The sequence below is a fragment of the Oreochromis niloticus genome, linkage group LG10, assembly GCF_001858045.2.
Source record: "Oreochromis niloticus isolate F11D_XX linkage group LG10, O_niloticus_UMD_NMBU, whole genome shotgun sequence".
In the NCBI taxonomy this organism is placed as follows: domain Eukaryota; kingdom Metazoa; phylum Chordata; class Actinopteri; order Cichliformes; family Cichlidae; genus Oreochromis; species Oreochromis niloticus.
In genome coordinates, this window is record NC_031975.2 from 34,676,252 (window position 1) to 34,687,197 (window position 10,946).

Below are 10,946 nucleotides of genomic sequence, written 5' to 3' on the forward strand. Positions count from 1 at the left end.
GGCTCATTTTGACTGAATCAGCTCAACCATTGTTGGCTAACATCAAAAATATCACTGGCCTCTTTGGCAGGACAGAGCATATTTTCCCTGCTTGTGTTCATGTTACAGGTCTCCATCTAGATTCAACATGAAAAGTGAAAACTACACTGAGACATCCACATGAAAGGAGATGCTGTGCTCGCCCTTTATCCTGAAGGTTTCAGCTCTGACTATGAATCTCTCTTCTGGGAAACCTTTCAGGAGACCAGTTGGAGTTTAAACTCCAGAAACTCCCTCACAATGTTGGGATCCATTTTCGTCTCCTACAGCCATCCACTTATCTAACACACCTGACAGCTTACCTCCTCCACTGCACCACAGACACAAACTCAAATACACACCAGACAAACACACGGGCACACAAATACAAAGAATTCTGACCATACATCAAACTATTTGATCAGCACTTTGATTTATGGTTTAAATAAGCAGCAACTCATTAAACAAGCTGTGAGTGAGTGAGCTGGATGTTACTGTAGTTTTAGACGTCTGTGTGCACAGAAAGCTGTTAGAAAGACAAAATCATCCAATTCATGAAACTGAACTTAATAAATTGTGTCTAAATGATCAGTATTTATTCAGATATGGGTGTTTGCATTTGTAAATCAGTTCAGGTATGGTCAGATTGCTTTGTAAGTGTGGGTGAATAGGAGGGGGCGATAGAGGTGTTCTGGCTCTGAGGTCGTCCATGTTTTCTACAGTCATTGGTACAAATGGTGAAACATTTTTTGGTTTTTTTCTTGCTAGCAAGGGAAGGCTGGTCAGAACCAAGCTCGAGGAGCTGAACGCTCCTCACCTGTTTCCCTGCAGCCTTTTATTCAGTCAATACAAGCATCATCCATTGTAACACTTATATGGTCACAAAAGGTTAAAACACTGTGTGTGTGTGTGTGTGTGTGTGTGTGTGTGTGTGTGTGTGTGTGTGTGTTACATGAAGTTCATGCTATGATTTTAGTATTAAACACTGTGTTGAGAACTTTGCACAGCTTTATTGTTCATACACACTGTGTGGTCCAAACACAAGGAGCACATTCAGCAGCAGCTGGTCAGAGTGACAGGGCTCGCCCACAGTGGGAATTTATGTCCCACCTCCAGCATGAAGAGACAGTAATGTCTGCTGTACCAGCAGGAGAGCCTCGCTCTCATACAGCCACGAACAATGCTGTATTCAGTATGCAAGAGGACTACATTTACATTACTATACTCATTTACATCACAAGTGTATTGATTTATGCATAAATGGAAACACACTGAAAACATGACCTTTATTAGTGAACATAGTTACATTTGCTCATGCAGCTCCAAGATTCTCATCCAATCAACAAGCTGTTTGCATTCTGTCGTGGAATTTTGTAACTGAAGTCTGCAACACAGAAAGAGCTGCGGTCAAAGTATTTCTTACTACTCACAGGAGAACAGACACACATCAAACATCACAGTTCACAGTCAACTCTGGGGCGTCTCAGCTCCTCTTTTATTCTCAGCCATCTAAACATGCATAGCTGTGCAAAATCATGCAGTGAAGTTCTAACCACCTAAATCTACATGTGAGGGTTAACTAGAATTTTTCCATTATAGGTCTGATATGGCCATATAATGCTGTGTATTTATAATAGTGGGATATATTTCTGTTCTATTCCACTGAGTTAATTTTGAGTATAGTGCTGAGTCGTCTGCATACCAACTCATATGTACCAACTCTGAGGTGGAAATATGTAGATGATGAATCTTCATTCTTCACCTTCACTGTATGGCACATGCATGTTTCAGTGCTACAACTACAGCTGCCACTCCTGCTCCCACTGCTGCTCCCACTGCTGCTCCCAATGGGCCTAAGACACTTCCAACGCTCGCCCCTATCCCACAAGCCCTGATGTACTCGTTTTCTCTTTCTGCCCGTCTTCTGGCTTCTTCTTCTGACATCTCTGGATTTTCTTCCAGGAGTCGATCCATTTCTGCTTTTATTGCTTTCTCAGCTTCTTCAAACATCTCTTTGCTGTAGCAGCTTCCTCCATTTCTCTGAACCATTGTGTTGATCTTCTTCATCAGCTCTTTGACCTGAGAGGGATCCTTTTCTCTGTTGTTAAAAACATGATATCCTCCCTCACACTGACTGATGAAGTCACTGAGTTCTTTATTTCCATCGATTAAATCTTCTACACTGACTTCATCTGCTTCCAGATTGTCTCCGTGGGTGAACAAGGCCATAGTGTAGCGTGCTGCTTCATCTCCGAATATCTTCTGAATGATTTTCACTGTTTCTTGTTCTTCTTTGGTAAATCTGTTTGGTTGGATCACAACCAGGAACACGTGAGGACCAGGAGCAGCAAAGGAGATACACTTACTGATCTCTTTCACCACCTGCTCTTGAGATAGTTTGGTATCAAACAGACCTGGAGTATCAACTACAGCCAGTGTTTGACCCCCAAACTCTGATGTTTCCTTCTGACACTCTGCTGTTATTGAAGATGAAGCTGAAGTGGATTTAAAAACTCTTCTTTCTAAGATGATGTTTCCTGCTGCACTCTTCCCAGCTCCAGTTTTCCCAACCATCACGATCCTGAGATGTTCGTCTGCTGCATCTGCTGAAGAAGATCAACATGTCATCGATGAGGTTTTCCAAAGAGAAGCATTCCACATCCACTTTATTTCTAATCACACCTCTGGGTGGCATCATTCATCAGCATGAAATGATATCACTGCGACACAGATGACGCAGCAGTTTTATAAGCCCAGCTGTTTCACGTCTCCTTCTACTCCTTTCACTGATATCAGTACTTTCCTCCATGAGTCAGTAGCTGATAACATGCACACAGAACACTTTCTGTTCAGCAATGAGCTCAGCCTCAGGGAGGGCCCGCCCTCTGAGGGGAGGGAGACAAAGATGTGTGTTTATGCACCTCTCTGCATTTAATCATTCCTTATTATTGATCTCTGGCTCTCTTCTACAGTGTGTCCTTGTCCTGTCTTCCTCCACTCAACTCCAACCGCTCACGGCACATGGCCGCCCCTCCCTGAGCCTGCTTCTGATGGAGGTTTCTTCCTGTTAAGGAAGACAGATTTTGTCAGCATCAAACCACTGCAGCCTTCTGAGATGCAGCCAAGACAGTTTTTATTTTTTCTCTGGTCCGACCAATGAGTGCTGAGTAAAGCAGGTTTTTACATATACAGGTCCTCTGACACATCTACAACACTGCACATAACACACACCTGCACAGCAACAAATAAATTGACTTTAATGTTCAGGTGTCTGTTTTGTGAGATCTACTCAGGTTTCTTTCTGCTTGTAATGGTGGAGCAGCTTCAGTCTGAATAAAAACTCCCTGAAATTTTCACAAAGACATGAAAGAGTTTTCATTTTAACGCTGTCTAAATACAGTTAATTTGGTTGTTACCTGTTGGATTTTATGCTTTGTTGTCACAAAAGCTTTTCAGTTTTTGCGTTACAGCACATTTGGCTGTAACAGGAAAGCAGAGGTCAAATAAATATAGAACAGAATGAGAGTGACCAGTTTTAGCACCACACACACAAACACATTCACAAAGAGAAATCACCTGCCTGAAAACAATGAATTCATCAATGTAATGAATACAAAACCTCATATTCTCCTTATTAAAACTTTATATGAACCTGAGATTTCTTATACAACAATAAAAGTTATAAATAACTCACAGGGTGAAGCAGGATTGCTGTCCATGTTCGTCTTTTACAGGCAGATAATCTTTGTCTCTGCTGATGTTCTGCTCTCAGCTCCGTGACGTCTTTCAGCCCTCCTCTTTGGCAGAGCTCTGTGTTTCTGCAGCAAAGCTCTGTCACAGTTTTTATAAGCTTCCTTTACGTCACATCAATCGGGTCATCTGATATTGATCGTTTGCCTGGTCTTAAAAGCACATTCAAGCAGATGTAGGAGCCTGTGAGATGAACAAAATCTGCTGTCAGGAAACACTGATAACAGATTATCACGATCCTGGATAGATCAGCAGTTTTGCACTTTCAGTTTCTGTTTGAGTCTTATGTTACTGCAGTGTTTGCAGTTTTGTGCCTTTTTAGAAGTATTTTTGTGTTGGTTTCCTCATATTTACATTCAGTTATTTTGGTTGTAGTTCAGTGTAAGGTTGTTTTTCAGTAGTAGCTCGGCTCCTTAGTTCCAGTGAAAAAGACGACCTGAAGGAGGAATGTTTTTTATTTTATATTTATTGTTGAAATAAATGATGGTTTAAATGAAAGATTGGGAACAGTTTCCTCTGGGTTCCCTTTCAGGTTACAGATTTATTTTCATTTTAGTTGAATGTCATCTATCAGACACTCTGCTGATGTGCTTCACCTCTCTCAACCTCAGTGTGGGTGTAATACCATCTCTGACCACAGGGCGTTACACGTCACATTTGATAGAATCAGGAATCGATGGTCGTTCGGAGCACTTTTAGTGACATGTTGGACTGATTTAACAAAGACAGCAACAAATGATCTGATGTGAAAAGCTTCAGGTGTGTGAAGAGTGAGGAGGAGGAGCAGTGAAGACACCTGAACACGGAAAACAGCCAAAATATTCAAAACAACTTTATTGTCCACTTTTTGTGTGTACAAAGTAATTAGTCTTTGATTCAGTCACATGAACACATCACACACAGACAGGACAGAGTGCAGTGAAACACATAATCACATGTTTATACTCATCATGTGTGTTTTATCTGTCTTTGGTCTTTTGCTGCGCACTTTGGAAATTCATGTAATAAACCTTTAATAAACTAATCGAATAAAAAAGTCACGTCAAACAGTTTTTCTGTGTTCGTTCCTCTCGGCTGCTTCCTTCTGTGTAACCTCCACCATGGTTCACTGTGCAGCCGGTGATGCTGCAGTCGCTCAGAAAAAGGAGAATAAAGGTGGAGAAACCTCAAAGACAGCCTCAGGGTGATGAAAAATGACAACAACAATATAAAATATTAAAAACGTGCACAGTCAGGAGTTTAAACCACACCAACATGAAGCTCTATGTTTGATTTATTCAAAATGAAAGAAAAGATCAAAGTGTGCAGAGCTCAGACTGAGGGCGTCGTCTCACCGCAGAGAGTCTGTAGAGCCTGCTGATGAAGAAGGTTAGTTTAGGAGACGTTTACAGCTCACAGCTCATCGGCTGTGTCAGGAGGTAAAGCAGGAACTCAGCCTGTTATTGATTATTGATTTGTTACCTCTGATTCTCTGCTGGAGTGAAACTTCCTTCTTCAGTGGCCACAAACGAGCGACCAGGTTTTGAGCATCCTCGTAATGTTGAAAGTCAGATTCAGGTGTGACTGTCACAGCATCAGGCTCACAGAACGTGAGGTTCTTCCTCAGATCATCAGAATCAAACTTCAGCACCTGGAAAAGAAAATGAACAGAGAGAAAAAGACGACAACATTTTTACACAAAAAACCTACAAAATGAAACTCAAACAGAACTGAAACGTTTAGTTTATTTACAGTAAACATGTTCATTTATTCATCAAACCTCCAAACACACCAACTCTGGCAGAAACACACAAAGAACAAAAACTCAGAAAGACAAGAATCAAAAAGCTTCCTCCAGCTTCAAGAAGTTTAAACACATGATGTTTCTGCAGGTGTGTGAGGAGGAGGAGCAGTGAAGGTACCTGCCCACCCTCCACATGCAGGGCGATGGCGACGTGGTCCCAAACATAATACTGTGGATCCTGAATCAGTCCCCAAGCTTCCATCAGGTTTTTGTCACGTCTTTGTAAAAGCACATATCTGAGAGGAAGCAGCGTCTGAATCAGCTGACAGTCTTTAAAGGATCAGGAACATCCACCGAATGTTGTCTGACTTCAGTAAATATAAAGAAAATCTGCAGATTCTGGGGGTGTGTGTGTGTGTGTGTGTGTGTGTGTGTGCGCGTGTTGTAACATCTGTTTCTTACTTGTGTGTCTCGCACATGGCCTCGGGCCTCCAGGTGAAGCGTCCGTCCCTGTAAGCACAGACAGTGTTCGGAGCGTCGGGCAGGATGGGATACTCAGCGAAGAGCCAATCACTGTCTGAGCTGTGGACCAGCACAGCATACATCACTTCCTGTCTGTACAATGAAGTCCTGAGAACACGCATGACGGGCGGGCAGCCGGAGCAAAACTGGAAAAAAAAACATGTTTTGCTGAGAGATTCACACCAACTACACCGGACTTCATCAGTGAGCCGGGACTTTGTACAGACGTCTCAGTCAAACATATAATACACAAAATGTTCCACTGAGGTGAAGCTGACCAGCTAAAAACAGAAAATCATTGATTACATGTAGTCAGGGAGCTTTTTCAGTCTGAGGTGCTACACTGACAAAATCAAGTTTAAAAAGTTTAAAAAACAAAACTTCATTGAGTTAATTAATGTTAATTCACACTGAAGGAGTCCGTACCTGCTCGCTGTAGGCCTCCAGCACCTCCTCCACCGTGAAGGTGAAGCGGTACGATCCATACCTGGACTTCTCACTGAAGGCTGGAGACGAGGCGAACTTCCACAGGAAGCTCTGCTTCCGCCGGGCCTGCTCCTCGGTCCAGTTTGGGAAGGTCTCCTCCAGGAGCCTCCTCTCAGCTGACTGGATCTCCTCTGGTGCCACAGCCAGACTCCACCACACCAGGGACAGTCTGTCTGGATCCTTTGAGCCGCTGTTTGGATCCTTGAAGCCTCCGTCATTCTTGATCTCTTCTAATTTGTATGTGTCGTGCTTCAGCCGAGACACATGAAACTCAAGTGAAACCTCTCCAGGTCCGGGGTACGGAGGGATGTCGTCTTTGCAGAGGTACTTCTTGTACAAATGAGTATCTTGAGCTTCCTGTTTCAAATCATTCAGCTTTAAATGCCTCGCTTTATAATGTTTTTGTTCTTTGATGTTTCCTTGTCTCTGCATGATCCGATGATGTCGATCAAACACACCGTCCAGACTGTCAGTGTCACTCTCTGCTGATGTGGAGAGCAGCTCTGACAGCTCAGTATATGTCAGGCAGCGTCATCAGCTGGTTATCTGGAAATAAAAGTTCATCTTTGAACACACACACACAATAACACACTGTTATTGTAATCAGCATGATCAGCACTGGGTGTGAGTCGCTGGATAAGATTTCTTTAAGCACCCAGGGGTGATTACTCATTATAGGAACTCACTCACAGGAGCCTGAAAGCTTTGTCGCAGCTGGATCCAGGAGACAGGAGTTGATGATTAGGCTGAAGATTTTCCTCTTTGATAAAGCTGGAAACACAGACAGTATGATAAGAAATGAAGTGTGATGTGTGTGTGTGTGTGTGTGTGTGTGTGTGTGTGTGTGTGTGTGTGTGTGTGTGTGTTCAGATGTTGTAGTTGAGGTGTCAAATGGCTTGATGGTAAAAACAGTTTTTGAGTCTTGTAGTCAGAGCAGACAGACTCCTGTAACGTCTGCCAGACGGTAACAAGGAGAAGAGCTGATGTGCTGGGTGGCTGTGGTCCTTGATGATGCTGTGTGCTTTACAGAGGCATCGCTACAGATAAATGTCCTGAATGGCAGGAAACCTCATGCCAGTGATGTGCTCTGCTGCCTTCACCACCCTCTGTAGTGATTTGCGGCTGCTGGCAAAGCAGCTTCCGTACCAGACTGTAATGCAGCAAACTCTCGATCGCACACCTGTAGAAATTTGAGGTGATGTTGGCGTTTATGACAAACTTCCTCAGCCTCCTCAGGAAGTAGAGTCGCTGGGGAGCTTTCCTGATTGCAGCGTCCGTGTGAAGGGTCCAGGAGAGATCATCGGTGATGTTGACTCCCAGGAATTTGAAGTTGCTGACCCTTTCGACCTTTACACCGTTGATGTGGATGAGCTGGTGTTCCCCAACTGGTCATTTCCTGTAGTCCACTATCATTTCCTTTGTTTTGCAGACACTGACAGACAGGTTATTGTCCAGGCACCACATGTACAGCGCTATCACCTCCACTACAGGCCGTCTCATCATTGTCTGTGATCAGGCCTATGATGGTTGTGTCATCCACAAACTTGATAATGGTGTTGGGCCTATGTTTAGCAACACAGTCATGTGTGAACAGGGAATACAGGAGGGGGCTAAGCATACATCCCTGAGGTGTTCCTGTGTTTAGGATGAGTGATGAGGAGGTGTGCTTACCAACTCTCACCACCTGGGGCCTGTTTGTGACGGATGTCAGTGCAACAGGGTGGTAGTCATTCAGACAGGAGAGCACTAATGGGATGGGACTTTGGGATAGTAATGATGGTGGATGTTTTGAATGAAGTAGGAACCAGCAACTGCCTCAGGAAGAGGTTGAAGATGTTGGTGAACACCCCTGCCAGCTGGTCGGCTTTGAGGACCCGGCCTGGGATGCTGTCTGGTCCTGGAGCTTTGTGAGGATTGACCTTTTTGAAAGACCATCTCACATCTTCTATTTCGAGTATTAAGGTTACAGCCTCACTGCCCGCCTGAGGAAAAAGGTCTTGCTTTATTTTTTCTGCATCAAAACGAGCGCAGAAGTTGTTGAGCTCATCTGCAAGAGACACGGTGGACTGAACGCTGCATGCTTGTTTCCAGTATAGCCTATAACAGAGTCTGTGAATTTACTGATGTTGCCATCAGCTGCATTCTCAAATATCTGCCAGTCAGTTGTCTCAAAGCAGGCCTGTAAGACCCCCTCAGCCTCACTGTCCCATTTGTAAATGACCCTGGAAACTGTTTTGTCCTGTTTAAGCCTTTGTCTGTATGCAGGCAGCAGCAGTGTGGGACAATGCTCTGCATTGCCAAAGCTGGACGGGGGAGGCCATTGTTACAGTCCTTGAATGGAGTGTAGCAGTGATCCAGTGTTTGATCACCTCTTGTAGGGAAGGAAATGTGTTGGAAGACGACGCCTAATGACGTCATACAGGTCGTCCATAGCCATAGCTTTATCACCACGTGGGGGGATGTAAACAGCTGCAGGAGAACTGAAGGTCAGCAGCTGGAGGGTATGAGAGCAGTGCGTTTTTAAGATACACACATCCATAGCCCACAAAGACTTAACCATAAAGCACACACCTCCTCCCCTTTTCTTGCCTGAGTCCTTCGTTCTGTCCCCCGGTACAGTCGGGGACGCTGGGCTCCAGCCATGTCTCTGTGAACGCCAAAGAAGTTCCTGATGTCCTGTTTAACACGCAGCTCGTCCAGTTTGTTGTCCAGAGACTGAATGTTTGTGAGCAGGACGCTGGGCAGAGGTGTCTTGTTTCCCTCTTTGTTTTCCCTCGGCGAGACCCCAGGCAGTACAGTTCAGTACCACGATGTCGAAACTGCTGTAAAGTCCGAACTGGCTGATGAACGTCACTGAGTGTACCGAATACGTGATTGAGCCGTACGCACAGAAAGAGGAAGTAGTGAAAAATAAATAATAAAGTTTTGCTGAGATGACTCGGAGCTCTCTGCTCACTGAGTCCAAACATGTATTTTTATTACAAGTTCATCCCAACAGGCCTTTCATTACATGTGATCTCGTAGCTCATCGTCAAAGTAATGAATGTTGTTTAATTACACATCAGAAAGTCATTGTTACAAACGCGCTGTTACATTATTACCAGTTAACAGTGTAACCCCGAGGCTACACACCAACACGATCCCCATCCCGACGATACAAACAAAGTTTTCCTTTAGTATTATCACTGTTATCTTACCTACGCTCTGCTCCTTCCATGCAGTAAAACCAAAAGTACTGTCCGCGTCTCCTCTCCTCAACATCTGTGAACAGCTCCACCTTTTTACTCCCTCCGCCTCCTCCAAACGGAAATAGGCTGACTGTGTGTTTAAGCGGTCCTAGCCTGTTTGGTGCTGTGGTCGCAAATTTTGAAGCCATCCTGATAACCTTCTCCCACCAACGATGTGGAGATCCAAATCCAATTAAAACCAAGACACTCAAAAAGATGCTCTGTAAAAGAGTAGAATTCTTGGAACAGAGTTTAATACACTGAATCATATGAACAGCAGGAAAAATACATACAGACATTTAGCAAGAAAATTACATAGCAGAAAGCAAGCTAAGCAAAACCCCGGGATGTACAGCCTTAAGCACAGACAGCAGAGCAACACAGAGACGGACAGGTAGCAGCAGCAGGAGGAAAAAAAGCTCTGGGGGCGTCCTCTGGTCCCCTAATATAGGGACCAGTATCGCTGCCCCCTGCTGCTGGGTAACTTTCCCACACGCCCAGCACAGCTGCTGGGGTCAGGTAGCAGCCAAGGTCTTGGCCAAAGGCCAGTCAGGACTCTGAGTACCCCTTGCTCTGGCTTATCACAATAGGTCATGACACGGTCAAAGGTCACACATTAATCCTAATTATTAAATCTTATACAGCAAGTGGCACAATCTTATAACATATAATACACAGGTTACATGCTTAAAAACACTTCAGTGTGGGTTCAAAGTGTGTGTGTGTGTGTGTGTGTGTGTGTGTATGTGTGTGTGTGTGTTTATTTTGTATGGTATTTTATCGTGATGTGTTCAGGATCTCTGTTACAATGTTACTGTTTTGGTTGTGCTGCATTAAAGACGTTAAATTAATTAATTATTAAGTAAATTATTCAAGAGAACTCTCCCCCTACATTAACTGCCCTGTTACAGTACCAACTTAATAAACCTCGGTGAAGCAAAATGTCTTGTGCTTAAGACTCTACATGAAAGTTAAAATATATATGTTCAGTGCACATAGATATATAGAGTATATAGTTACATAGTTATACATATCACACAAAAATCCACCACATTCCCCCCTGTGGTACCTGGAGGTACCACCTAAAAAGACCCCATAACTAAAGAAGAACAAAAATTGTGAAAACTAATGCGTGCGCTGTTTTTTTGCTAACATATTTTAAAGCAAGCTGTAAATAGAACATAAGAATTTGTATAAAGATCCCACACAGTTATTGCTCA

At 43.7% G+C, this 10,946-nt stretch overlaps 2 protein-coding genes across 8 annotated transcripts in view; both read right to left on the bottom strand.

Annotated features, from left to right (window-relative positions):
• Positions 1-9,841, bottom strand: part of LOC106097525 (uncharacterized) — a 59,428-nt gene extending 49,587 nt beyond the window's left edge. Inside the window, exons 1-7 of one of the 4 annotated variants that reach the window (XM_019363634.2) lie at positions 9,697-9,841; positions 7,190-7,270; positions 6,440-7,045; positions 5,954-6,159; positions 5,670-5,787; positions 5,230-5,398; positions 4,585-5,124 (exon numbers count right to left, since the gene is read on the bottom strand). In XM_019363634.2, the coding sequence (XP_019219179.1) occupies positions 5,099-5,124; positions 5,230-5,398; positions 5,670-5,787; positions 5,954-6,159; positions 6,440-6,931 (1,011 nt within the window). In that variant the 5' untranslated portion in view covers positions 6,932-7,045; positions 7,190-7,270; positions 9,697-9,841 and the 3' untranslated portion in view covers positions 4,585-5,098. Of the gene's footprint in view, positions 1-4,584; positions 5,125-5,229; positions 5,399-5,669; positions 5,788-5,953; positions 6,160-6,439; positions 7,064-7,189; positions 7,271-9,696 lie in introns of those variants that run through there. The other 3 variants (XM_019363635.2, XM_019363633.2, XM_019363636.2) reach the window with 3 other exon arrangements.
• On the bottom strand, positions 1,207-4,206 carry LOC100690134 (GTPase IMAP family member 7). 4 transcript variants are annotated; one of them, XM_019363638.2, is made up of 3 exons: positions 4,123-4,206; positions 3,713-3,951; positions 1,207-2,624 (listed from the first exon to the last, which is right to left on the bottom strand). In XM_019363638.2, the coding sequence occupies exons 2-3, from the start codon at positions 3,735-3,737 to the stop codon at positions 1,783-1,785; spliced, it is 867 nt and encodes a 288-aa protein (XP_019219183.1). In that variant the 5' UTR covers positions 3,738-3,951; positions 4,123-4,206; the 3' UTR covers positions 1,207-1,782. The 4 variants fall into 4 exon arrangements, with proteins under 4 accessions (XP_019219183.1, XP_025766426.1, XP_025766427.1 ...); XM_025910641.1 differs by lacking the exon at positions 4,123-4,206 and adding an exon at positions 2,701-3,082 and having other exon boundaries at positions 1,207-2,621; positions 3,713-3,979; XM_025910642.1 differs by lacking the exons at positions 3,713-3,951; positions 4,123-4,206 and adding exons at positions 2,701-3,082; positions 3,435-3,524 and having other exon boundaries at positions 1,207-2,621.
• Positions 9,842-10,946: the final 1,105 nt, after the last annotated feature.

Coding starts and splice junctions, on each gene's coding strand:
- LOC100690134 (XM_019363638.2), bottom strand. CDS start 3,737: ATGGACAGCAATCCTGCTTCACCCT. Junction 2,625..3,712: donor CAGCAATCCTGCTTCACCCT/GTGAGTTATTTA, acceptor GATCTTCTTCAG/CAGATGCAGCAGACGAACAT.